The 27,974-nt window shown below is 41.6% G+C and overlaps 1 protein-coding gene across 6 annotated transcripts in view; it reads right to left on the reverse strand.

Moving 5' to 3' along the window:
* ptprk (protein tyrosine phosphatase receptor type K) overlaps positions 1 to 27,974 on the reverse strand; it is a 607,729-nt gene that overhangs the window by 388,248 nt on the left and 191,507 nt on the right. For all 6 annotated transcript variants that reach the window (XM_078212848.1, XM_078212849.1, XM_078212847.1 and 3 more), the window contains exon 3: positions 27,583 to 27,854. In XM_078212848.1, coding sequence (XP_078068974.1) covers positions 27,583 to 27,854 — 272 coding nt within the window. The remainder of the gene's footprint in view (positions 1 to 27,582; positions 27,855 to 27,974) is intronic.

Here is a 27,974-nt window from a genome sequence, read left to right on the forward strand (position 1 = left end):
CCTTCTTTACTGCCTGCTGTACCTGTGCACTTACTTTCAGCGACTGATGCACAAGGACACCAAGGTCTCACTGAGTATCCACCTCTCTCAATTTACATGCATTCAAGGAATAATTTGTCTTCCTACTATTGCGACCAAAGCTGTTGGACACAATCACAATTGTTACAATGTAAGACGCAGCTCTTTAGCCCATTGGGCCCTATTTTACCATTTTGATTCCAAATGCCGGGCAGACTTGAATCTGGAAGTGTTTCAAATCCAACTTTTAGACTTGTTCTCCGGCACCTCCATATGCATTTTGCCTGAAAAAGTATAAGCGAGTCCGAATCGCACTGCAGAAGCCTGTGGGCGGGGCTTAGCACGTCCGAAATCATGAGGCTGCAATTGGAGACTCCAACTGCGCATGCGCAAAAAATGATAGAATGCTGCTCCGCTGCCATATCGCTCCCAGGCCGGATAATGCCTCCTCCCCGCCCCGGCCCCCATAGACATTACCCCACCCCACAACATTACTGACCCCCTTATCCCCCCCACCCAGGCTGATCCTGTGCCCCCGCCCCCCCACTGATCTCAGGCAGAGTGGCAGCGGACTCCCCTTTCCCCCCACCGATCTCAAGCAGAGAGCCATCAGACCCACCTTCTTCCCTTCCCCTCCCCTCCCTCCAATCTCAAGCAGAGAGCCGTCGGAAGCTCGGCGCTTACCTCCTCACTACCTGCAGCATCCAAATCGGACTTTTGTGGAGCATGTCTGTTTCGCGCCAATTCTGGATGGGCAAATGCACTGGTAAAGGGGGAAGTGCCAGTGAGGTTGGGCGTGCAGCCCATTAATTTAAATGCATGCAAATGCATTTAAATGGCTTTCGCACCCATTTTGGGCGGAGTCCTGATTGCGGCCATTTTCAAGCCTTGGTAAAGGGGGAACCAGCGCGGAGGCCGGCGCGTATCGTGCTACTCGCCTCACACCCAACTTTACCAAGCTTTCCCGCCCGAAAATGGGCGCACCTTGATAGTAAAAATCGGGCCTGCTGTCGGAATGAGCAATTTCCTTTGCATCATTCTCATGCCTTCTCCCCATTACCCTGCACATTCTTCCTCTTCAAATAACAGTCTAAATCCCTTTCAAATGTTTCGATTAAACCTGCCTCCATCACACTCGGGCACTGCAGTCCAGACCTTAACCACGCGTTGCGTGAAAATTTTTTTTCAGATTGTGGTTGACTTCTCATTATTAGAGAGTGCCAAAGCAGTAACTGATTTCATGGTCTTCTGTGGGTCCTCTCATGAACAAAGAGTCCAATGCAGGATCAACAAGGACATCCATAGAACACATTGCTGCTGCTGGTGCTTGAGAAAACTCCTGAAACTGCACCACTTATGGCCTTCCACTGGACATCTGGAATGCTGCATGGCATAGATGGTCTTCACAACATGCTGAACCAAATCTCAGTGCCTGCCTCCACGTGGGCTGCATTGTGTTCCCCGGAGAGGTGGTCAGCAGTTCAGAAGTTTGTGTAGCTCTTTCTTTAATATGTCCTTAATATCATGTGTACGGATCAACTTGATGTCATTTAGCCCACGACAGCTCTTCAATGAAGGAGACATGGCCTGCCCATCAAGTAGAATTTTCTGGAAGGTGGTCTCCAGGCTGTTGAACTCAGCATGATGAAGGACCCCACAAATCATACCGAAGTCTGAGAAATCTTTGACTTCCTTGAGACAGGGGTCATCAATGGTTATGTCTGGTGCTGGCTTAAACATAATTTTAGTCTTGCAGATGCTAATTTGGAGCCCAAAGTTTTGAAAGCACTCAAGGATTTGTTTATCATCTGGCAATATTCAGAATCAAATGGAGAAAGCACAACCATTGAAGACTGGTCCAGAAAAGACCGAATATCTCTGGAGAACATTCGGAGGGCCTGGAGAAGCAGTACTGCTTACTTGCATCTTGGTTTGCCCATGGAACCATGGTTTGTCTCTCACCACGAGCCCAGTTCAGTGAGCTACTCTTCTTAAGCTGATTAGGCCCACTAGTCCTGGTGTCTCAAGTGCTGTCTATGGACAGAGGCATGACTGCTCCACTGACATCACACCTATTTTGGTTGGAAGTTGTACCTACTTTCCAATTCCATTACTCTCTCCCCAGTCCCTGTGAGCCAGCAAACTTAGCAATTATGCATGAAAGGATTTTTTTCAGCTTTCGCAAATCTGAAACATGTAAGAAAATTACATATCCCAAACCATGACTTTTCTGTCTCTTGGCATGAAGCTCTGAAGCACTTCATGCTCCTATACTCTGAACCCATCATTAGCAATCCCAAGATCATTCACCAGCGATACTGGATCTTGGGACCTGGCCCAGTCTTCCCACAGCCTGCCTATCCCATTGCCCCAGAAAAGCTGCTCACCCTTTACCAACCGCGAGAATTTTCCCCAACCCCTTAAAATACTGCCGACTAAAATACAGCCCGAATCTTTACTGTCAGACCCAGAGTTTCCACTCCAGGTTTCCACCTCAAGGTTCCCAATGTATTGAACATGCCAGTAGGTCTGCAGCCACCAGTATTTCAAAAGGTATTTCATAGGATGTGAATCCCAATCACAAATTCGCAATTGTAAACAGGCCAAAGAAGAAATACATCACTTTGCTAATTGGAAATACTTTGGGGTAGACAATGGTACCACTCAGGAAAGACATACGTGTGTTCAGATCAGAATGAACAGAAGTCGAGGGGACAGACGGCCAAATATATAAAGAGTATTTTCAAAGGGAAATAATGATACAATTGGCAACTGTTTTGTGGAAGCAGTAAGCAGCATCCATTTAATAGCTTGAGATGCAGAGTCCAGCTAGCAGCCTGTAAGCCGGGGTTGGTTAACAAACCAGAAGCAAGTGTGCAGAGTGCCATTGTGAAGGCAGTAAAAACCCATATCTTCACTGAACCAAGAAGAGACGTTACCCAGAATAATTGCTCAATCATAAACAGTGTAGTAACTATAAGCTTGCCTTTCTGTAATGTATTGGATTGGATGTTATTTGGCAGAGGGAAGTCCTGAACAAGTTCAGATCTTGTAAATGTACTTCGGATCAGAAGAGTAATTCCTATTTACATTGCATGGGTGTGTTTAGTACTCTTGTAGGTAACTGTCTTAGATTATTATAATCCTGTTAGTGTATATGTGTCTTTTCTTTATTGTAACAAATAGTCTTTAATAAATGTTATACTATGACTGGGCTGGTTACTGTGCTCCTGTGGACAGAACTATACACCACCACAAACTGATGTTTCCAAATTAGGATATCCTCAGTTAACATTAGCTGGGTTTGTGATACGTAACATAACACAGTGTTATAAAATGAACAACTTAAAGTGAGCAACATTATAGATCTGCGAGCTGTCTGAAGCTTTGAAAAAACAAATGTTATGCCTCATTATGGCATCTAAATTCAATTACAGAGGATCTGTAATGCAACACCACGTCGCTTCTTTAAAAGCTGTAGCTCCATTTGATGTCAAGGAGTTTTGATGCTAAGTAATACTGTTCAAACATAAAGCAATCTGATTTGTGAATAATAAATTCAATGGCCAACCTGGGACTGTGCGCAATTTATTCCTGGCAATCTTTCCACACTTCTGTAAAATGACTGATAATACTATCATATATACAGCACTTCCCTCTACTAATGGATTAATATATTGTCCCTCCCATTTCAAGCCGTACTAATTCTGAAGGTACATGGCTTTCTAGCTTAGTATTACAGACATAGCACAATGAACACAGTTACATGCCAACACTAATACATTAATTCCAAATACATCTTACTCAGCTCCATTTATTGCACTTTAATGCTTAAATGCCACTCTGAAATGTTTCAGCTGCAGTACAATTTGATTTGCCAGATACAACATTTTATATGTGCTGATACAAATTGAGAGGACAGTGTTGTTTCAAAGTTCCACACAGCATATTGCTTAATCTGCCTACCTAATATTATTCAAACAGAAAAGAGAGTCCCAATTTCCAGTTGAATAAAAGATATTAAAATCCTATTAAAATGTGTTAAAAATGTAAGGGGAAAGTATATTTTCATTACGAAGTAAATGGCCTGATAAATGAGGATATTTTTCAAATACGTCACATACTGTCATACTCAATATCCCAGAATGGATTTCCAAAATAATTGAGGATGGGTTGGATTTCTCGGAGTTGTCCCATGGCAAAACAGCCTGGCTGCCCTCATTATGGAAGGTCATGTAGGAATGGTCACCTGGTAAGATACTGAATTACGTCCTGTAGCAATGGAACTGAACCATACAAAGAAGTGGAGAAGAAAATGATGTGGACAAAACAATGCTACGGATGAATCAAGCAAAATATTCTTGTAATCTGCTAATTGGACTCTTGGTTCGATTTCTGGTTTATTTATTCCTCCTGAAGAAATACCCATGCCTAGACAGTTGGCAAAGCTTTCAGACTCAGTGGAGATGGTTCACTGACCAAATCGAGATATAATGGGTAACGATTTTGGAGCTCCACAGGCACGTGAAACTTACATGAAACTGTGGCGGCATGATAGCACAGTGGTTAGCACTGCTGCTTCACAGCTCCAGAGACCCGGGTTCGATTCCCGGCTTGGGTCACTGTCTGTGTGAAGTTTGCACGTTCTCCCCATGTCTGTGTGGGTTTCCTCCCACACTCTGAAAGACATGCTGGTTGGGTGCATTGACCCGAACAGGTGCCGGATTGTGGCAACTAGGGAATTTCACAGTAATTGCAGTGTTGATGTAAGTCTTACTTGTGATTAATAAACTTTACTTTACAAACTTGATCCATTCCTATCAGGAAAGAAAATAATACAAAATAACAGAAAAAAGGCACTTGTTACCTCAGCACTTGATACCTCAACATTAGGCCTCAATTAGTCTTTTGCGACAAGCCGAGAGGGCTCTCGGCTTGAACCATGAGAAACCCTTTTAATACTTTTTGGGTTAAGGCAATTTACTTGATTTACCCTTTTAATACTTTTTGCTATCTGAGGTGGTAGCTTATTTCAGTGACAGCATTCTTGTTTAAAATGCAGACCCTGGGTTCAAACTCACTTCTGAACTTGAACACAAATTAAAGCTGGTGGGTTAGTACTTAGAGTCGCTGAGCAGAGACTGATAGCCAAGTTCCGCACACATGAAGATGGCCTCAACGGGATCTTGGGTTCATGTTGCTATTTGTAACCCCCACGACTTGCCTGGGCTTGCAAAATCTCACTAACTGTCCTGGCTGGATTCAATACACACCTCTTTAACCTGTGCTTAACCCTCTCTCCACTCACATTGTCTGTACCTTTAAGACTTCATTACCTGTAAAGACTCACATTCCAACCATTATCTTGTAAATTGAGTTTGTGTCTTTATATGCCATGTTTGTGAACACAATTCCCACTCACCTGATGAAGGAGCTGCACTCCGAAAGCGTGTGGCTCATGCTACCAAATAAGCCTGTTGGACTTTAATCTGGTTGTTGTGAGACTTCTTACTGTGCTTACCCCAGTCCAACGCCAGCATCTCCACATCAGGGTTAGTACTGCACAGTGATGCTACCATTTTTGGAGGTCTAGCCTCTCAATTGAGTTTAATAAGCTTTTTTTAAATCAGTGTCACAAGTAGGTTTACATCAACACTGCAATGAAGTTACTGTGAGAATCCCCTAATTGCCACATTCCGGCACCTATTTGGGTATACTGAGGGAGAAATTTAGCATGGCCAATGTACCTAACCAGCACATCTTTCAGACTGTGGGAGGAAGCCGGAGCACCCGGAGGAAACATGGGGAGAACATGCAGACTCCGCACGGACAATGACCCAAGCCGGGAATTGAACCTGGGCCCCTGGTGCTGTGAGGCAGCGGTGCTAACCACTGTGCCACTCCAAAGAAAATGTTCATAAAATACAACTAATCTCATGGAACCAAAAGAGAAAATGCTGGAAAATCTCAGCAGGTCTGGCAGCATCTGTGAGGAGAGATGCCCATAGGCAGGGATGATGTATCGAGTCCAGACGACCCTTTTTCAAAGCTTTGACAAAGGGTCGTCTGGACTCGAAACATCAGCTCTTTTCTCTCCTTACAGATGCTGTCAAACCTGCTGAGATTTTCCAGCATTTTCTCTTTTGGTTTCAGATTCCAGCATCCGCAGTAATTTGCTTTTAACTAATCTCATGGCACTATTTGAAATATAGCAGACTGCGCTCTAATTGTCATTGCCACCATTGATCCCTGAATGTAACCTAATTGGTCATTGGTCATTCATCTCATTTGATGCATGATGTGCATAAACTACCTATGTTTACCTCCAAAACATCAGTGACTACATTACAAAATTAATGTGAAGTACATCAAGATATGTAGCGCCAAGCTACATATCTTTATAATTCTCCTCTGTCACCACCTCCTTTCAAAGTTGAAAAATCTCAGCTTTTTTCATTACTTAATGCTCTGAAGCATAGAACCTACTCAACTGCGTGGCCTTCTGGGATGAAAGATTTGCCCCATCTTGGTGACTTGACCACAGCACAGTAGTTTTACATCAGAATTATTTTTCCACTGATAGTTAGTACAGCAGTGGATTGAGCGATGCTTGTTAATGCTGCTTGGCAATATAGGTACAGGACATTTAGACCTTCAAGCTATTCAATTAGATCTTGGTTGATCTGCAACCTCTAATTCGCCGGGCTTTTGTCCCATACCCCTTTGGATAAGATTTAAACTTAAGTGATCAAGGGTAAACTCGAGTTTGCAGAAGAGCGTTCCAAACTTCCACCACCTTTTGTGTTGAAGTATTTCCTAACATTGCTCCTTAAAACTCTGGCTCTAATATTCAGACCATGTCCCTCAATCCGAAACTCCTCAGTCAGCAAAAATAGTATCAACTTTATCTGTAGCCCCTTAATAACTTGAATATCTGCAGTAAGATCCTAATTTTGTTGATTTTTCACTTGGTACTTCATTCATGCGGGTTACCGATTGGCTGACTTGGTTGAGATAAGCAATTAATAATTGAAGGGAAGAACAGTAGCATATGTATACCAGTGTGACAATTCAAATTTTTATCTCGGGTATTGATTCATTTTTTGTTGGGGTTGGGGAAGAAGTCCATTTTAAAATATATATCTAAATGAACTAAAAATGGTGCTAAAGTAGTATGAAAGTGAGTAAATTATTTCAGCTGTAATGGACGAGAGGGGCAAAGCTGAACTCCTTTATTCTCTTGCCATCTGCCCATAGGCAGGGATGATTTTTGTTTTAAAAATAGGCTGTGGCACTTATTCCAAAACCCCTTTGTGTCAACCTTTTTTTCAAAGAAAAAAGTGACCCGGAGCAAACTCTTAGGATTTAATGTGAAGTTTATTCACATTAAACCATTTTCCCCAGGGGCGTCGATGAAAAGTCCTCTTTTCAAATGCTCCAGGATTTTGCCATCAAATCAGGGAGGCGTGCAAGAGAAAAAAGGGAAATTAACCCTTCATTGTAGCCTAAGTAAATTGCCTTAAAACAAAAATTTCTTCAATGTCAAATAGAAATGTTTCATTGGCCTACACTATTAAACCATATAAATGTTTGGTGCATTAGCACACAAAATCATCAATGCATCCGAGTACAGTTAGAATAAACTTTAGCTAAACATAAAATAAGCCATTTTTCTGGGTGTCTGCAAGTTCCTATTGGGCCAATTTAGTGTCCACATAGTTCAGGAACTAATACTCCTGCTTCTGAGGCAAAATAGCCCAGATCTTCTAGTCTCCAGATTATTGGGGACCAAACACATAACACAAGATACACGTCACGATGCACTCCACCCCTGTATAACTCGACACAACACTGCTGCAATGGAACTCTCCTATGAATACTGCACTCCACATTTCTGGAAAAGCATGCTTCAGAGGACCGTGCAGAAAATGCAGAGCAACATCTGAGCTTGGAAAGGTTTGAATGTGGTGGAAATTCAATGACAATTTCTGCTTTGTGGAAGATCCAGACTATTTTATTCGTATTCAGGGACTTCAACAGATAATCTTGGCTGACTATGTCATTACAAGTGCTGTCCCACAGATGAAAAGTTCAACCAAGATTTCATCTGCTTGATTAAATTGCTGATAAGATCACAATGTCAAGTGGATCGGATCCAAAATAAAAGATCTCATCTGAAAAGATCAGGAAGTTACTTGAATTTTTGTGCTTGATTATTGGTTTATTCTGTTACTTTCACGCATGGTGTTGGGAGCCAGTCTCTAGCTATATAACAGAGAGCCGGACAGCAAATACACAGGACCTGAGCCACAGATTAGCTTCATTGAAACTGGCAGAATTAACCAAATGACAGGTTTGTGGACTCGCATATTTGCAAACTGAAGATGCATTCAGTTTGTCAAATTTTGAACTACATTATGAAATGAGTTAATCTGAAGCAGTTGCAGCACAGTCTGCCTCATCGGCAACTCCTGTAATGTAAACATACCTCATGCTCACCAGTATTCTCGATGCCATGAGATGAATATTCAGTTGATTTACACCAGTGGTTTAAACAATATATAATACAACGCTAAGAAAATGGGTCATGCGAATATACGAATTAGCAGCAAGGGTAGGCCACTCATCCCCTTGAGCTTTGTCCACTCTTCAAAAAGATCATGGTTGCTCTGTTTGTAACATTAGCTCCACATTTCCTGCCTACCCCCAATAATGTCTCACTCCCTTGCTTCCCTAGAACCTATTTACCTCTACTTTAAAAATATTCTAAGTCTCTGCTTCTACCATCTTTTAATCAAGACTGTTCCAAAGACAGATGACCGCCAAAGAAAAAAAATCTCAACTGTCTTAAATGGGTGACCCCAAGTATCAGATTCTCCCACAACAGCAAATGTCCTTTTCACATCCACCCTGTCAAGACTCCACAAGGTCTTCCGATCCTGCCAGACCTGCTGAATTGCTCCAACATGTTGCTGTTTTTATTTCAGTTTTCCAGCATTTTTAATATTTTAATTTCTTAAACTGAGCCTTAGTCTCACTTGATTTCTACCATCTCACATATACCAATATTAAAGAGTTAAATTCATTGCCAGTTACAAACCCTGTTCTGCAAAGTTATTAACATCCTGGACTTTTGCAGAACTCTCTCGAAGAGACGGACATGGAGCAGGTCACAAAGTGTGTCATTTGCAGTTTCTTACCAGGAAGTCAAGTGTCTGTTCTGTTGGACCTTGGAAAAGGAACATGGTGGGGAGACGGTTATGATGTATCAGCCTCCAAATTTCTTGAAAAAGCAGACCTTAATGACTTTGATTGCTGATGTTCTCTGCAGATGGTCTGGTTGCATGGAATGACCCAAAAGACCAACATAGCTACCCACCATGTGATCCTCACAGTCTCTTCCAAATTGAGTGCTGGATTTAAGTTAATCAGCCACAACCAAGGAGGATGCCTGCAATCAGTGTCTGGGTTTCAGAATGACCCATTCAAGTCAGGAAGGCAGTTAGGATGGTCTCAGTACACATTATTCTGGCACGTCCCTCTCTCTTTTTGAGGCAAAGTGACATTTCTTTTTCGCAATCCACAGACTCAGGGCACCTCTCAGCAACTATCTTTTGTAGCCCATCATTGTCCAATTTATAAAAAAAGTTAGCTCCAGAAAATCCAAACTGATTACAGTCTATGTTTTAAAGTTATGGAAAGGGCATGCCCCTACTGCACATGACAAAATGGTCCAGTGGTACCATTACTGATCCTTCTCGAGCACCACTCGCCACTTGCTGCCAGGCTGAGTAGCTACCATTAATCTGATCTCTGTTTTACGCTTGCAAGTTTTGCTATATCCTTTTTTGCAATACTACTGCTGTCCATTCATTAACTGTGCCATCATGGTTAATGAATGGATAGTAGTAATATTGCTCCTCATTTATTCATTTTTGGACCTATTTATTCTTAACCTGCCTACAGAAAAGCAAACTTGTAGCAGTATTATGCATCAAAAAAAGACAGAAAAACCGCACAATATAAGAGTCTAACTCGAAAGTCCTCATATGTCCAGTTTGAAATATATTGTGCATCAATTTCAACAGCACCCAACAGACAACGGTTTGTCAGTACTACTCAGTTTGAGAAAAAATTATTTGATTTTACACTTCAGCACACAAGGGGGACCGACAAAAACAAATTAAAAATGGTACCCAGATATACAACATGATCCTGTGTGTGCTCCATTTCATTTTCTGGTTATAATGTACCAACATGTTTTATTCTCAGTTGGTTTATGCAATACGTATATGGATCACCATGCAAACTGAAACATACAGACACACTACACATGCTTACTAGAGAATGTGTCAATAATGATATTTTACTGCGCACTACATTTTTTTTCCCTTCTGTAGAAACCAAATTAGGGGATTTTCACAGTAACTTCATTACAGTGTTAATGTAAGCCTTACTTGCGACTAATAAATTAACTTTAAATAAATATTTTCATGTTTCTAATTGTGACGGTGACAGAATTTCTACCTTTTTGAACTACAGAAGCTTAAAAGCATAGGAGGTTGCAAGGTCAAATAATGTCCTAGCAACATGCCAAAAGCTCTCATCGAAACAGAATCCACTGCAGATAAATGGCTATTTTCCTTTTCACATATTTAAGGGCGCAGGTAAAGAGCAAAGAAATGGGACAAAACTAATTGCGCTTTCAGGAGGCTAATTCAGTGGAAGGAAAAACACCTTTAATCTCCTCCTAGCTTTAAAGAAACAAAAAGTCATAAGATTTGCAAGTTTGTAATAGTGGTCAGTATTTATGGCTTTCATTTGTTCATCTCTCCCCTCTTATGGCCTGCCTTTCTTTATATTCTGGTGGACAGGAACCACAACTTCCTTTTTTTTTCAATATTATTTCAAGATAGTGTACACTGTGACATTTTACAAAATTAAACACATTATTGTGCAATATGTGAACAAGTGTTCCTCAAGTACACTTGGTAAATTAAATGGTGAACTGAATCTGCATCTGGGTAATAGGACACAAGGTTCGACAGTAAGGAGCATCGTGCTTAAAATGAAGGACCACATTTAAGTCCAGGAATATTGGTGGGTACCACCTGGATAAAACAGACAAAACTGAATACATTCCCACTTCAACTTTACATCTAATCTGCAGGCTTTTTAAAAAGCTAAAGCACGTTTCTGGATCTACATTTCTTTCCAGACCATATTTAAACTTAATTTGGCAGCTGTTGGAAACCACTTTTACAGCACTTCTGTTTCTTTGGTCAGCAGGACTGTCAACGACAATCTGCCACAGTTGGCACTCATCAAATCTCAGTGCTGTTCTAATTTATCAATATAACTCAGTTATATTAAATAAAGCCATCAGTTATATTAAAATTCTAGCACTTTTAAATAAAACTATTGACAAATATTGATGGGAGTGCGAAGGGTGCTGTAATTCACTTCTACCTCAACCAGTAATGGGCAAAGGGTTACATAATACTGCTGTCACAGAAAATATATGGGAGAAATGCAGGTTTGCTGCATTCATCTCAACTGATCATATTGTGGGCTAATTTTGTAAGCCACAGAATCTACAATTTTAAACATTCTGGGCCAGATTTAACAGCCATGCTAGCCCAAAGGCCAGAAATTCCCAACCAGGGTCAACGGACCTTTGCATGGTCCGTCCCCCCCCCAACGGACCTTTGCATGGTTCCCCCCCCCCCCTGCTACGATTTCCATGGCGGGCAGGATGGGAAAATTCCACCCATGAACTCCAGAACTAGAGGTCATAGTTTCAGGGTAAGGGGTAAACCATTTATAACCGAGGTGAGGAGAAATTTCTTCACCCAGAGATTGGCAAATTTGTGCAATTCACTACCACAAGAAAGTAGTTAAGGCCAAAATATTGAGAGATTTTGAGAAGAAATTAGATGTAGCTTTAGGGGCTAAAGGAATCAAGGGATGTGGTGGGGGGGGGGGGGGGGCGGTGAAGGTGAAGAGAGATCAGAATATTGAAGTTGATGTTCAGCTATGATCATAATGAAAGGCGGAGCAGGCCCAAAGCATCAAATGGCCTACTCTTGCTTCTAGTTGCTATGTTTCTATGAAGTTAACTGTCTGATTTTTAAGGTGTAAAACCGAGGATAAAGTGGTCAATAAAGTATATTTCAACTACAAGTTTGGAAAATATTTTATTAGTGGAAAAACCCTTCAAGAAATCACCAAGTTGTTTCTGATCAGAACTATATTTCTGGTGCGAGCAGTCTTACATGTTTGTTTTGGCTCTGTCGTGAAATGTTATTTGCACTCCAACTATTTAAGAGGAGGTTATTTATTGGAGGGATGTTTTTCCGAATCCACTCTACCTTACTGTCCTTTTTTTTGTGTTTGTATACCAATACAAACATATGTGCCATTACAAACAAAGGTATGCCTCTATTTTCTCAGGAGGTGAAGGAAAGTTGGCATGTCCACTACAAATTTCACCAACTTCTACAGATGCACCATAGAAAGCATTTTTTCCAGTTGCACCACAACCTAATATGGATCCTGCCCTGTCCAAGACTGCAATAAACGACAAAGGGTCATGAACGAAGCCCAGTACTTCACTCAATCAGCCTCCCATGCATTGACTCCGTCTACACTTCCCGCTGCCTCGGAAAAGCAGCCAGCATTATCGAGGACCCCACGCACCCCAGACATACTCTCCTCCACCTTCTTCCATCAGGAAAAAGATACAAATGTCTGAGGACATGTACCAACCGACTTAAAAACTGCTTCTTCCCTGCTGCCATCAGACCTTTGAATAGACCTATCTCACATTAAGTTGATCTTTCTCGACACCCTAGCTATGACTGTAACACTACATTCTGCACTCTCTCCTCTCCGGACAAATGCAAGGTTATGCATTTTGGTCGATCCAATTCAGGTAGGAGCTACAAAATAAATGGCAGAACCATCAGGAGCACAGACACACCGAGATCTGGGCGGGCAAGTCCACAGATCCTTAAAAGTGGCAGCACAGGTGGAGAAGGTGGTGAAGAAAGCATATGGCATGCTTGCCTTCATCAGAGGGGCATCGAGTATAAAAGTTGGCAAATTATGTTACAGTTATATAAACGTTGGTTAGGCCACATTTGGAATACTGCAGCCAATTCTGGTCACCACACTATCAGGAGGACTTGGAGGCTTTGGAGAGAGTACAGAAAAGGTTTATCAGGATGTTGCCTGGTCTGGATGGTATTAGCTATAGGAGAGATTAAATAAGCTAGGATTGCTCTCCCTGAAAAGATGGAGGTAGAAAGGTGACCTGAGAGAAGTTTATAAAATTATGAGGGCTATGGTTAGGGTGAACAGTCGGAAGCTTTTTCCCAAGGGGGCACAAGTTCAAGATAAGGGGGGAAAGGTTCAGTGGAGGTGTGTGAGGGAAGCTTTTTTTTTTACACAGAGGGTGATGGTGACCTGGAATGCACTGCCAAGTGAGCTGGTTGAGGCAGATACGTTAGCGACATTTAAGACTTATCTGGATGGACACATGAAAAGAGGGATATAAGCGGTTGGTCTAGATAGGACAAAGTGATCAGTGCAGGCTTGGAGGGCCGAAGGGCCTGTTCCTGTGCTGTACTGTTCTTTGCTTCCCGATGTACGGTATGCTTTGTCTCTAGAGGGTGCAAGAAACAAAACTTTTCATTGTATACTAATACATGTGAAAATAATAAATCAAATCAAAAAATAGGCTACATCAACAATCCCATCAAATTTAATAGTCACTGCTGGTTGACATTACTGTCAAGATAAAACAGTACAGATCACCCTATATAATTGTTAGTTGAAGGGGAGGACTGATTGATCTGTTGGCTTTATGCTGCAAAGTCCAAGGTTTGGACTGAGTAACCTGAACTTAGCCAATACATCATTTAGGGCTCTGCCATTTGTATCAGAACTTGAGCTGTGGTAATGAAGAAAGAAAGCGCAACCAGCTAGGATTCTTCTTGCCACTTGAACACATATTGGGTTATTGCGCCAAATGGATACATATTGGATTATTGCGCCAAAGTGAAATCAAAAACAATTCGTAAGCAAAAGAACCTAATTCAGAACAAAATTCACTGTACACCCTGGATCACTCAATTAACATAAGTGGTGAATGTACACACAGTATTCCAGGTTTGAGGGGCAAATTATGGAGAGTTTGTCAATGTCATTTCAGATACTGGGGCTACTTTTGCCCTAGGTTGGGTTCCATTATTAGCAGTGAGAGAAGAAACAGTAATTATTTTAAAATATTGAGTGTAAGGGTGAGCATGTGCGCAAGCAAATAACTAATTTAATTAAACTGAGACAGTTAGCCTGCAAGGAGAATTTCAAAAAGTCTCAAGTTAATAGGGCCGAGTTAGATGTTCTACAAGTATATAGAATGTGGGTAGAAATTTGCATTAGGAGATAAATAAGGTTTGTTGTGTTCCGTTGTTAAATTTTGAGGCCAAGTATTAAGGGATTTACAACTGCGGAAAGTCATAAATAAAGACATTAAATTTTACTTTACCTAAAAGTGGTGGTGTTCATCAGGAGAATATGAAATAAAGTATGTCTCAGGAAATGTAAATTTCAAAAAAGGATAAGACCAATGGCAAAAGAAGATAGATAAAAAGACAGGCTGGCCATGTCAGAATTCCTGGAGTGTGCTCTGTGCTGGGAGTGAGCTGTGAAAAGACGCAAAGCAAAGTGGTTTTTCAGCAACTCAGAACAGTGTTGCAGGGTTTTGTTGACAAGGTTTGAGGAAGTCAAAAGCATGCACATAGGTTTTTCTTTACAGATTAAAAACCTATGGGGACTATTGCCTCCAGAGATGATTGCGAGACTAACCAAGTAGGAATGGTTTGAGGGAATATTCCGCAAGATTCACTTTAACAATGTAATCTTATGTTTAAGTTTTCATTTGTGAATAAATGCTTTCATTTAACATTTAAAACCTCCAATGTGCCAATGGAATTTGTGGCTCCAGCATTCAGTACACATCTTCGTGCAGCAAAATACAAATAGAAAATAATTGTGATAGCTTGCCAAGTTTCCCTTTGGGATTCTGTTCACATGCACTTAGCACCTGCTAGATCATTATACACGATCAACTCCAGTTGAAAAATTCCTGGAAGCTTGGCCATACCCACAGTTTATAAATATCATTGATTTACCTCTGAGGTTGTGTCCCCTGTAGGTTAATTGTATTTACTCTGAGTCTCTAAAACAGGGTTTTATTGAATTGACTTACTAAGCTTGACTGGATATTTTAAAATGTGAAAAAGTTCCTGCATATACTGTTTGGAGGGTGTTCATTACAGAACAGTGTCTCTTAAACAGTTTTTTGTAATCTAACTGTAAGGCTTTGTTAACAAAAACAATTTACTTTTGTTCACTAAAAGATATAGGCTAAGTACAGTCCCTAAGCTTAGGTCTTAACCAGTTTCAACTCAACACCACATTGATCCCTAGGTATCATCTTAAATCATTGTGTAGGAGGTACTGTACCCAGTCCCACATTAACCATATATGTGCCAGACCCTTATGCCATACGTCTGCCCGAGCTTTATCCAATGTATATGGAGTTACACTAACTTATTTCATGCCCAACATTATCAATCACATGCCATTTTTGTTACCACATTCATGCTGTTACATGTATTATTCTCACCACTGCATCTTCCCATTTAGGGCGGCACGGTAGCACAGTGGTTAGCACTGCTGCTTCACAGCTCCAGGGACCTGGGTTCGATTCCCGGCTTGGGTCACTGTCTGTGTGGAGTTTGCACGTTCTCCTCGTGTCTGCGTGGGTTTCCTCCGGGTGCTCCGGTTTCCTCCCACAGTCCAAAGATGTGCGGGTTAGGTTGATTGGCCATGCTAAAATTGTCCTTAGTGTCCTGAGATGCGTAGGTTAGAGGGATTAGTGGGTAAAATATGTAGGGGTATGGGGGTAGGGCCTGGGTGGGATTGTGGTTGGTGCAGACTCGATGGGCCGAATGGCCTCTTTCCGTGCTGTAGGGATTCTATCTATGAAGGCCTTGAATTTACAAGTTTGGATGATCTGGAAGCCTCATAACCCTTTGATTACTCATTCGCTATTCTGTCAGAAGTGGCAGGTTCTGTTGGTTCCGTTTCTTCCTTTTAGCTTGGAGGTTGGACTGGCACGAGGGAAGTTTTCATTCTTTGCTTCCATTCCTTCATGTTAAACCGCACTTGGTCAGTTCTTCTGTTGCGCTAATCAGTGGTTGTTACTTCCATGATAGTTGAAATTGGATCCACTTCCTTGACGCTTATTTTGTCATGTGGGGAGTCTGGATATCTATAGATGTTCACATTTCAACAATCGAGCCTTCATTTACACTTGTTATTTCACAAGTTTAGCCAAATTTTTGATTATTGCCTTCTTTTCCAGCTGTTTTATGAGCTTATAAGTCTTTGCATTCAACTTGGCAACTACACTAGTCAGTAGAATTATCTTCATCCTTGTTATCTGTCGAACTCAACATTTTGAGCACTTCAACTGCGCATTCAGTTCAGTTCGTATTGTTCCATACCTGGTCATTGACTGCTGTTTTGATTCTCAGTTAATTCCTTCAAATTTCAAATGATTTCTTTGAACTCTCCCTATCTGCTTTTAAAGTGGGAATTGCTGTTCCATACAATGCATGGTGTCCGTCATTTCGTTCAAGTTGAATTGGAATTGATCAATTCTCCAATAAGACCGGATTCTTTTCAATTCCTTCTCCTGTCCCAGGCATTTCTCACAAGGTTTATTAAAGACAACTGATGCTTGAAGTCCATCAAGTTTTAATTGAAGGTCAATCTTTGTTGAATCATTTAAGCGTTTCACGTCCTCTTCCAAGTGTCCTACTTCCTATGAGCGACATGTCAGTGTTCTCGTATTTCCTTAACAATCATTCGTGTGTGAAAGCTGATTCTCTGCACTGATCAGCTTTTCCTTGGCACAGTAAGTCCTCTGTGCTATCCATCAAGCTCACATTCTGTAATTGCTCTGCTGCCAATTGCTTTTGTAACACCTCACACCCTTTACTGAGAACCCCTGCTTGCCATTCTATGTTGTTGCTGTTCATCTCTTCGTGTATCCCTTCAGAAACTTAACTATTTCCCCAGGTTTCTTCCAAATGTACAGCCGTTTCTTTCAGCGCTGCAGTTTGGTTCTTGCATGTCTCAGCTTTTTCCCAGAATACTGAACATTCTAGAGTGTTCTCTACAAACTGATTTTGGTGTGGCATTACACTTATTTATTTTGCTTTCTAATGTTCCAGTGCAAGACTGTGCGTGTGTAGCTCAATTACTTTGTCTTAAGTTTTCTTGTAAATGACCAGAGTCCCACTGGGTTTGTTCTGCTGTCCTGCCACACTGCTGCTCAAGGTAGTCTTTATTCCATCATATTGTTGAAGGGAAAGGCATTGTTTTTGAATTTGATCAAAGGACAGTTAGCTAGTCTTTCAACTATTTCTTTGCGTGTTCAGCTCTTGTCTTCTCACTCAGTGTTTCAGTGTCTTGCTTTATCACTTCTGATAGCTCCCACATAGCTCCCCCTGAAGTATCAACATCTTTTTTAATTTCTCGTTTTCTTCACCCAGGGGCACACATTGGTTCTTTGAAGAACCTTTCAAGGCCACAACTTTTTTTTTTGAGTGTCTTTCCCACCTGTTGCTGTGTCCGACTGTACAGCTGGTTGAGTTTTGCCAATTCCCACTTTTATTTGCCAATTCAGGGTAATCAATTCCTCTTGGTACCTTTGTGACGTCTCTGAAGTTTGTTCAAATCACGGAAGTTTGGCTCATTGAAGACATAAGTTTAATGTAGGTTTTCAAAGGTATGTATTTAACTTGAATCTTATGTTTCAAATTTGGGCAATTCTGTACGCAGGCCCACATTAACCCTGTATGTGCCAGAACCTTGTACTACATGCATTCTCTCAGGAATGGTTCTTCACCAAACTAGAAACTGAGGCTCCTTGACACTATTTAATTCTGGGAGTGGTTCTGTCTGATCACACCACTACATTGTGAAGTCACCCCTATATACCCACCCTCATGACCACCTGAATCTACACAAGGTCCAAGAGAGGCCATTTTCTTAGCACTAAGCTGGTAAAGCGGAAAATAAGTTTTCTTTAAAAATGCTTATCGCTCACCAGTTGGAAAATGAACAGGGGATAGTACAGATCAGTCCTGATGACCCATAGATCAATGCAGAAGAAAGGTGCACAGAAGAGGGCCACACCAAGATAAGCAAAGTTAAGATTTGCATAGTGAGGTAACCAAGAAAGAAAAGGCACTGAGGCAATGCCAGAATGCATCAGTGAGAACAATGCAGAAGCAAGATTACTGGCCGGGTGCTGAGAATAGATCTGGCTTGAAACATGAAGTATACAGCGGCTTGAAGAGAACTGTCGGCCAACGTCCCAGGAATAAATCTTGGAATTACTCCAGTAAAGAAAATTAAACCCAACCTGTACCAATACAGATTCATTGTGAACAGAGCCACAAAACAGAATTTGGAGGTGCAGCAGTGCCGTCCAATGTTTGGAGCACTTTAAGACAAGTGTTACAGAAAATGATAAAAACCTAATAACCAGCTCAAAATATATAAATGCAGCTCAGATGGCAAATTTGTAGCATAGAATCTAGAACAAACAGGAACTACACAGAACATGTAAGAATTTGGATAACTCTTCGTCAATCTCCCACTGTGAAAGCAGCAAGTCAAGATCAAGTAGGGTGGCACAGTGGTTAGCACTGCTGCCTCTCAGTGCCAGGGACCTGGGTTCGATTCCCAGTTTGGGTCACTTTGCAGAGTCTGCATATTCTCCCCGTGCCTGCATAGGTTTCCTCCAGGTGCTCCGGTTTTCTCCCACAGTCCGAAAGACGTGCTGGTTAGGTGCATTGGCCATCCTGAATTCTCCCTCACTGTATCCGAACAGGTGGCAGAATGTGTCGACCAGGGGATTTTCACAGTAACTTCATTGCAATGTTAATGTAAGCCTACTTGTGACTAATAAATAAACTTTAACTTTAAGTCTAGCATTTAAGACAAGCAGGTTAAAAGACAGTTGGATGATTGGAATCAAGTTGGGGAGAAGGGGGAGAAAGGGAAAATTGACAAGGTAGATAGGAAAGGAGGAAAGAGGAAGGGATTAGAGGACAATAACAAAACATGGAGTTTGGACCTGTTCTTCATTGCGTAAGTGTAAGCATAGTAGGAGCATGCCATGAAGTGGGTAAAAATACAGACAGCAGCAATGCAATGTAATGGGGATCAGAAAATATCAGGGATTGGCAAAAGTGGGCGATAGTGAACGTGGAAGGGTGCATGTAAAACATATTTCTGTTGAGCCATTTCCATTCAGCAGAGTTGTTGGTAATACTTCACAGAGAAGGAAATTTTGTGTACTGATATTTTCTGTTGACAATAACCTAATTTCAGGTGTGTTGGGGAAGAATTTCAGTTCAGTGGGATGGGCGGCCACTGTCTAAGGGGACTGGTGATCCAGCTCCACATTTAGAGACTAATGACTGTATTTTTGCTCAGTGGGTGGGTGCACAACTTTTCAAATATCTTAGTTAACCTTGCCTCATTCTTCATCTTTACTCCTTAAGATGCGAGTTTTGTTTCAATTTAAACTGAGAGAAGCTATGGGTTTCTGAAGGGAACAGTATTTATAACCCCATAGTTTGCCCCCTCCCCAAAAGGACAAGAGTAGAATTTCCAAGTGTTGATCAAGGAGCTGCTACATTAGACATTATATTAAATTGGACACATAACAAACCACTTATAGCAACAAAACCATGAAACAATTCATCTTATTTGATATATAATAGATGCAACATTGAATTTCAAGCATAAAATTGCACTAATATTGAATGCTTCCTGCAGCTACCACCAACTCAATCATTTTGTGATATTAAATTTACCACAAGGAATACAATTACTCCTCTCCTGCCCACCCACCACCTCCAATTTACCTTAAGGCAACACAAACCTCCAATTAATATAGCTATTGTTTTTTTCTCCCCCAATGCAGCATGAAAATTAAGCAGCTGAATGTTTCAATCAACAGCTCACAAGGTAATAAGTGGAGAACCCTGCTCTATGCAACATTTTAAACTAAAAGTCTGCCTTCACCTGAAACCAGCAATTAAACCAAAATCACATCTTAGCTCTGAATATAGAACCGTACAATTATCTGTAGTACACTCATCGTTGATTTTCCAGCAACAGAATCCGTTTTATAACATGAAGATTTGGCCATCTGACTGGGCAGTAGAAATCCTGCTACCCGATCACATACAACCAAAAAAAACAAACCAAATCATTCAACATTTCCAATTTAGAAAAAAAACACCTTTTTTATGTGTTCTAATCAAAGTCATAAATTACCTCCTTTATCACTGCGACCACGTTGCATTATTGCAGTCTCCTCTGTGCATTCGCCTTCACCAAGTCTCCTCCACTGTCTAGCTTGCTTTCACTCTTACATGTTCAATCACAGCCAGAACATTTCCATCAGTGGCTTCTCTTCTGATCCCCACACCATTACCTCCACTACTCCCCTAAAATTTATCTTGTACACCCACCTCCTGTTCTTCCATCCACACGTGTGCCTTGGCAGCATCATCTCAACTCATGCCATCATATTCCACAGTTCTATATCTCCATCACCTCTCCCAATCCCTTGACTGCCTCTCAGTTGTCAGGTTATTTGCCTGACTGCAGGTCTAAGTGAGCCACCAGTTAAACATTGGGATTGGGATAGTTATTTAAAAAAAATAAACCCCATAACTTGATACGTATATTTGTATAACCAAGTAATTGAATTCCTGGGTGTAACATTTAACTAATGACAACAGAATTTGAGAGTTTTCCCTTCATTATGTTTTGTCCACGCTTTAATCAACTCAAAGATTTTGCTTATTGTAATTGATAGCACACGGATGGGAATTGGTGGCGTTAGGTAGGTGGTGGTGTAGTGGTGCGACATGGCAGCAGCAAGACTGCAGGAAGGGAGAGAGAGAAGAAAAGAGACATATCAAGCTCTCCAAGTACGAATAACAAAAGTGAAGCCACAAAAGGGACAGTCACTGTGAAGACCACAAACAAGAGAAAGAAAAAAAAAGGAGGGAGAGAGAGAGGTGTGCTATTAGAAAGTTTGCAGCAGAGAGCTTGAGTGATGAGGCTTTGGCACGAGAGGCTTCGGCGAGTGGCGTCTCGGCAGAGTACAGGTAATCTCAGGTAATGTCCTCTTAACTTTCCTCTTTAGTCTTGGTGCAGTTGGGATGGCAATGAGGGCAGTGATATGCTCCTCCTGCATGCTGTGGGAGCTCAGGTAGAATTCTGATGTCCCCGATGACTACACCTGTGGGAAGTGCACCCGGCTGCAGCTCCTGGGAGACCGAGTTAGGGAGTTGGATGCACTCAGGATCATCCGGGATGCTGAACACTTTATAGATAAGAGTTTTAGTGAGGTGGTCACACCGAAGGTGCAGGCAGAGAGTAGCTGGGTGACCACCAAGAAAGGCAAAGGGAGCAGGCAGAGTGTGCAGGTGGCCCATGGCCATTCCCCTTGCAAACAAGTATACCATTTTGGATACTGTTCTGGTGAAAGCAGCAGTAGCCAGTTCTGTGGCACTACGACTGGCTCTGGGGCACAGCAGGAAAGGGTAAAAGGTAAGCAGGACTGTAGTGATAGGAGACTCAACAGTTAGGGGGACAGACAGGAGATTCTGTGGCTGCAAATGGGAATCCAGGGTGGTATGTTGCCTCCCAGGTGCCAAGGTGAAGGATACCTCGGAACGGCTTCAGAACATTCTCAAATGGGGAAGGTGGGCAGCCAGGAGTCGTTGTGCACATTGACATTGACGACATGAATAGAAATAGGGATGAGGTCCCGAGGAGTGATTATAGCGAGCTCGGAACAAGATTAAGAAGCAGGATCTCGAGGGTGGTAATTTCAGGATTACTTCCACGTGCTATGAGGGTAAGAACAGGAGAACATGACAGATGAATGCGTGGCTAAATAATTGGTGCAGGAGACAGATTCTTAGATCATTGGGATCTTTTCTGGGGCAGAGGTGACCTGTTTAAGAGGAACGGGTTGCATCTGAACTGGAGAGGAACAATATCCTGGGGGGCTGATTTGCTAGTACTACAAGGGAGAGTTTAACTAGATTGGCAGGGGGGTGGGATCCTCAGCAGCAGGGAAGCAAATGAGGGGCTGAAAGGAGATGCAGTACTCAGTAACAGCAAGCTGAATAGACATGATAGGCAGGAGCATGGCAGGGAACAGGGAAAACCTGTTTGATTAAACTGCACTTATTTCAATGCAAGGCTGACAGGTTAGGCTGATGAACTCAATGCACGCATAGCTATGTGGGGCTAGGATATTATAGCCATAATTGAAACACTGAGGGAGGGACAGGACTGAGAGCTTAATGTTCCAGGGTACAGGTGCGTTAAGCGGGACAGATATGGAGGAAAGGGGGTGGGGGGTTGTATTTTTGATTAAGGGGAGCATTACAGCAGTAGTAAGATGAAATAATCAAGGGATCATCCAGCAAGGCTTTTTGGGTGGAACGAAGAAATAAGAAGGGGATGGTGACCTTATTGGGGTTGTACTACAGGCCCCCAAATAGTCAACAGGAATTAGAAGAAAATATATGCAGGGAGATTGGGAAGACTCGCAGGAGTAATATGGTTGTCATAGTGGGGGATTTTAATTTTCCTCACATCGACTGGGTTGCCATAGTGTTAAGGGCTTAGATAGGGTGAAATTTGTTAGGTGTGTTCAGGAAAGTTTCCTCAGGCAGTATGTGGAGGATCATACTCAGAAAAGGGCAAAACTTGATCTACTTTTGGGAAATAGGGCAGGGCAAGTGAATTTTGATGGAATCAGACAGGAGCTTGCAAGGGTTGATTGGAGTAGCTTGTTTGAGGGCAATGGGACCTCCGGCAAGTGGAAGGTCTTTAAAAGTGAAATAGCTAGAGTTCAGAGTCTTTATGGTCCTGTTAGGGTGCAGGGCAACGTGGCAGGAGTAGGGAACCCTGGATAACAAAACATATTGAGGTTTTGGCCAGGAAAAAGAAAGCGACACAGCTCAGGTACAAGCAGCTGAAATCAAGGGATTCCCTGAAGATGTCCAGGGGATACAGGAGTATACTCAAAAAAAAATTAGGAGGTTAAAACGGGGTATGAAGTAGCTTTGGCCGGGAGGATTAAGGTGAATCCAAAGGAATTCTTAAGTATATTAAAATAAAAAGAATAACTGGAGAGTGAATAGGACGCCTCAAGGATCAAAGTGGACAAATATGTATGGAACCGTAAGAGATGGCCAAGGTTTTCAATGAATATTTCTCCTCTGTGTTCACCATGGAGAAAGACATGAAGACTTGGGAACCTGGGAAAGTTAGTGGTGATATACTGTTTGCATTACAGTAGAGATGGTGATGGACATATTAAAATCTACAAAGGTGGATGAATCTCCTGGCTCTGACCAGGTATATCCAAGAACAGTCATGAGGCTAGAGAAGAAACTGCGGGGGCCCTGGCTGAGATATTTGCATCATCGTTAGCCACGGGTGAGGTACCAGAAGACTGGAGGTTAGCAAATGTTGTGCTCTTATTTAAGGAGGACTGCAAAGAAAAACCTGGGAACGATAGACTGGTTAGCCTAACATCTGTGGTGGTAAAATTACTAGAGAGGATTCTGGGGGATAATATATACAGGCATTTGGAAAGACAAGGTTTGATTGGGAATAGTCAACATGGCTTTGTGCACGGGGGATCATGCTATACAAATTTGTTAGACTTCTTTGATGAAGTGAGCAGGAAGGTTGATGAGGGCAGGGCCGTAGACGTAGCCTTGGATAAAGTTCCACATGGTAGGCTGCTCTGGAAGGTTAGATCATATGGAATCCAGTGAGAGCTGGCAAATTTGATATACAATTGGCATGACGGTAGGAAGCAAAGAGTAATGGTGGAGGGATGCTTGTCAGACTGAAGGCCTGTGACTTGTGGTGTGCCTCAGGGGTCAGTGCTGGGCCCGTTGCTGTTTGTTATCTATATCAATGATTTGGATGAGAATGTACAAGGCATGATCAGTAAGTTTGAGAATCACACTAAAATAGGTGGTATTGTTGACAGTGAGGAAGGTTATCAAAATTGCAGCAAGGTCAGCTGGGGAAGTGGGCCGAGAAATGGCAAATGGAGTTCAACACAACTAAGTGTGAGGTGTTGCATTTTGGAAAGTCAAATCAAGGTAGGACTTACACGGTGAATGGTAGGACCTTACGGAGTACCACGGAATAGAAGGACCTTGGAGTTCAGGTGCACAGTTCTCTAAAGGTGGAATCACAGGTAGATAGGGCAGTGAAGGAGGCTTTTGAAATGCTGGCCTTGATCAGTTAGGGCATTGAGTATACAAGTTGGGAAGTTATGTTGTAGTTGTACAGGATATTGGTGAGGCCACACCTGGAGTATTATGTTCAGTTTTGGTCGCATTGCTATATGAAAGATGTTTTTAAACGGGAGAGAGTGCAGAAGAGATTTACAAGGATGTTGTCAGGACTTAAGGGACTGAGGTATAGGGAGAGATTGGACAGGCTAGGACTTCTTTCTTTGGAGCATAGGAGACTGAGATCTTACAGGGTGAAGGTATTCTGTCTTTTTCCCCAAGGTTGAGGAATCAAGAACTAGACGGCATAGGTTTAAGAGGAGAAATAATTAATGGGAACCCGAGGAGCAACTTTTTTTTTTACACCGAGGGTGGTGTGTATGTGGAATGAGCTGCCGGAGGAAGTAGTTGAAGCAGGGACATTGGCAACATTTAAAAGACATTTGGACAGATAAATCGATAGGAAAGGTTTAGAGGGATATGGGCCAAATGCAGGCAAATTGGGTTAGCTTAGTAGGACATTTTGGTCGGCATGGACCAGTTTGGGCCGAAGGGCCTGTCGCCGTGCCACAGATTCAATGATTTTAAGCTAACATACCCTCAGCAGAAACAAAGCTGATTTAGACCTGATGCATAATTTACACCTCAACCGATTTTATGTTGCTTTGACTTGAGAGAGCAAGGTCAGATGGGGTGAATAGTGGGTATCTAACTACATTCTCATTGGACGTGAGACATTACATTTTTCCTCCCAGGTAATTTACATCTTCCTTGTTCACTGAATCATGGATCCATACACAAGCCACATTATTGATTTACAACCCTTTGACAGCAATCTGAAAGTTGAAAATACACGCTAAGAGCAATGAACAGGAATTTCAATGCATCTCAATGGGGAAAATAAAAATCAGTATAGTAGCAGTCTTGGCAATTCAGCCAAGGGGGAGGGGGAGCATTAAAGAGTGGTCAAATTTCAAAAGACTTCTTCAAACCTGGAATGTTTAGTTAAAAAAGTACAAGAGAACAAAAGTAACTTTTGAGAATTATAGAGAAGGCAAAACCTACCAGTTTGGTAGATAGATATTGCCAGAGGATAACACTCAAATTAATGTGCATTATAGCTGCCGATTGCCAATCAAGCATGTGCACCATTTCTCAGCATCTCAGGGGATCAAATGAGCAGCCAGGCGCCAATATTTTTGACTTCGGACATGCAGGAGATTGGGATAACTCTGCAAATAATAGTCCTTTTAAGTAAATAAAGGTCCTCATGGGGAAACAGAATTAAATGTTTTCTTTCATTGCTTTTTCCTCCCCATTTCTAGGTAAGGAAATCAAATCAGTTACAACAAATTGTGGGAAAGTAGTGGTGCAGCTGGCTGACTTATCTACAAATAGTGAACTGCTGATTCAGCAACACTGACGCTTAGTTTTCTTCAGGTTTCTAGCCGACACCCAAGAGAGTCTCTTAATGTTCAGAGAACTCATTACTTATCCAACTATCTTTCAGACATAAAACTGGAAACAATTTATTTTCATTCTGGAAGCGGACTATGGAGGGCTGGTAGATGTCAGTCGGATTGCAACACAGATTCCCAACTAATTTTTAAAGACAGTTAAAGGGGTTCAATGTGTACACTCAAATTGATGCAAAAACTTGAATACAAAACTTAATGTTGCATGCACGTCTCCTAGTCGACCATTGGGTAGGCATTATTTTACATCTCTCGATCGATAGAAGCCAGTCAGGATTAAAATATGACATGATGGCCATCCAGCATCATCTTGGCAGTTGGTGAAAATCCCTTTCGATTTATAATTTGTGAAGAATATTCCTCTTTAACCACAACTTTACTTTTGCCTTTTCTGTTTTGAGTTCAAAAACGTTTTGCAGAACATACCTCTTCTCAAGAAGAGGTGGCTTTGATATTCAGAAATTTAGTGACCGAGTCAGACTGTTTCTGACAGCTGCCCTTGAGAAATTCAATGGTATCAAGAGGGTGAATTGGATATGCAGCTGGAGGCCCTAAAGCATATATTACCCATCCGTCCCAAGTACAAAATTGACCCTGCCTCTGAAAGAAAACACTATTCATTTTCAGTTACGTTATGCACCACTCATGGAGAGTTTAATGAAGAGATTTCAGAACCGAAGACTGAATTTGCCCATCTGCTACAAGTCGGTCATCTCTCCTTTGTAGATGTTGATTAATGTATTCATTTTTCATAGGTACACTGATGTTTAACTTATTACTAATTAACTGAATTTCTTGCAACTTGAAGACAGAATTGTCTCAATGAATAAACTATTAATTAGCACCACCTATTATGCAGAAGATCTCATGGCATTTGCATGTTGTTGTATTCTTAACAAATAATTAAATTTAAATGTCATAAAATCAAGCTCCAACAAATCTCCATCTACCAGCACAAAGTCATATAACATGATTAGTGGAATCCTGGTGCCACGTTCAATTAAATCATACAATTTAGGGGTTTTTACTTCTACTATTCTAGCCAGGAGATCCTTCCATATGTCAATCATTTGTGAGAAGAAAACTTCCTGATACAAGTCGTAATTAAATTTGTGCCTGACTAAATTTAACCTCTGGTAGCTCGTTCTATTCACTTAGTTTTAAATAATTTGCCAGATTTACCTCTTCCATGCAGTTTACTGTTTTGTATATGAATGTAAAAGTACCACTCAGATCTGTCCATTCAGGTTGAAGAGCTCAATGTTCTCAATATTCAAGTTTTTTCTCTTAAAAGGAGTCCTCCAAATCTGGGGTGCAGCCACACAGCTGTTCCCTCTGCAAACTCTAAAACAGGCATGTCTTTCTTCTGTCTACCTGACCAGACTGGACATAGTACTTCAGAATCAATTTTAAAACTGTGCTGTGCAATTTGATCATAGTATCCTCTGATGTATTTTCCATTGTCTTGGCAATACAACATTCTATTAGTTTTGTCGATTGGTATTCTGCATTGGTTGGCCATTTTGAGCAAAAGAACTGGTATATTATCAGCTTCATTATTAACTGTTTCAACATTATTCATGAGTGTGCACATGTTGCCCACTTTTCAAAGCTCGTGACTACACTCAATTGCGGGCTATCATTACCTGATATTCATTTGGCCAGAAGGTGCTAACTGCCAGCTCAGCCCGATGCCATTCTTCTCCCTGCGATCCCGTCACATTCCAAATAGGATTCACAAAGGCTCCTTTGTTCACTCGGACAAAAATGTTTAGTGTTCCTGGGTTCAAGTTATCTTTGCTGTACAACCAATAACTGAAATCTATGCAGTGTGTGTCATTTTCCTTCATCAGCGGAAGCAGGAGTCGCGCTTTGTCTCCTGACCGATGCTGAGAAGAATCAACCATCAAGAAGGATCCTGCCGGAAAAAACAAAAACAGACTCCATTAGATATCAAGAAATTCATAATATTGCATATGCCAGACAGACCACATGCATGCAAGACTTCACTTAATCTTAATCTGTAGAGGATCAGAAG

This window comes from Mustelus asterias, chromosome 5 (assembly GCF_964213995.1).
Source record: "Mustelus asterias chromosome 5, sMusAst1.hap1.1, whole genome shotgun sequence".
NCBI classification, from domain to species: Eukaryota; Metazoa; Chordata; class Chondrichthyes; order Carcharhiniformes; family Triakidae; genus Mustelus; species Mustelus asterias.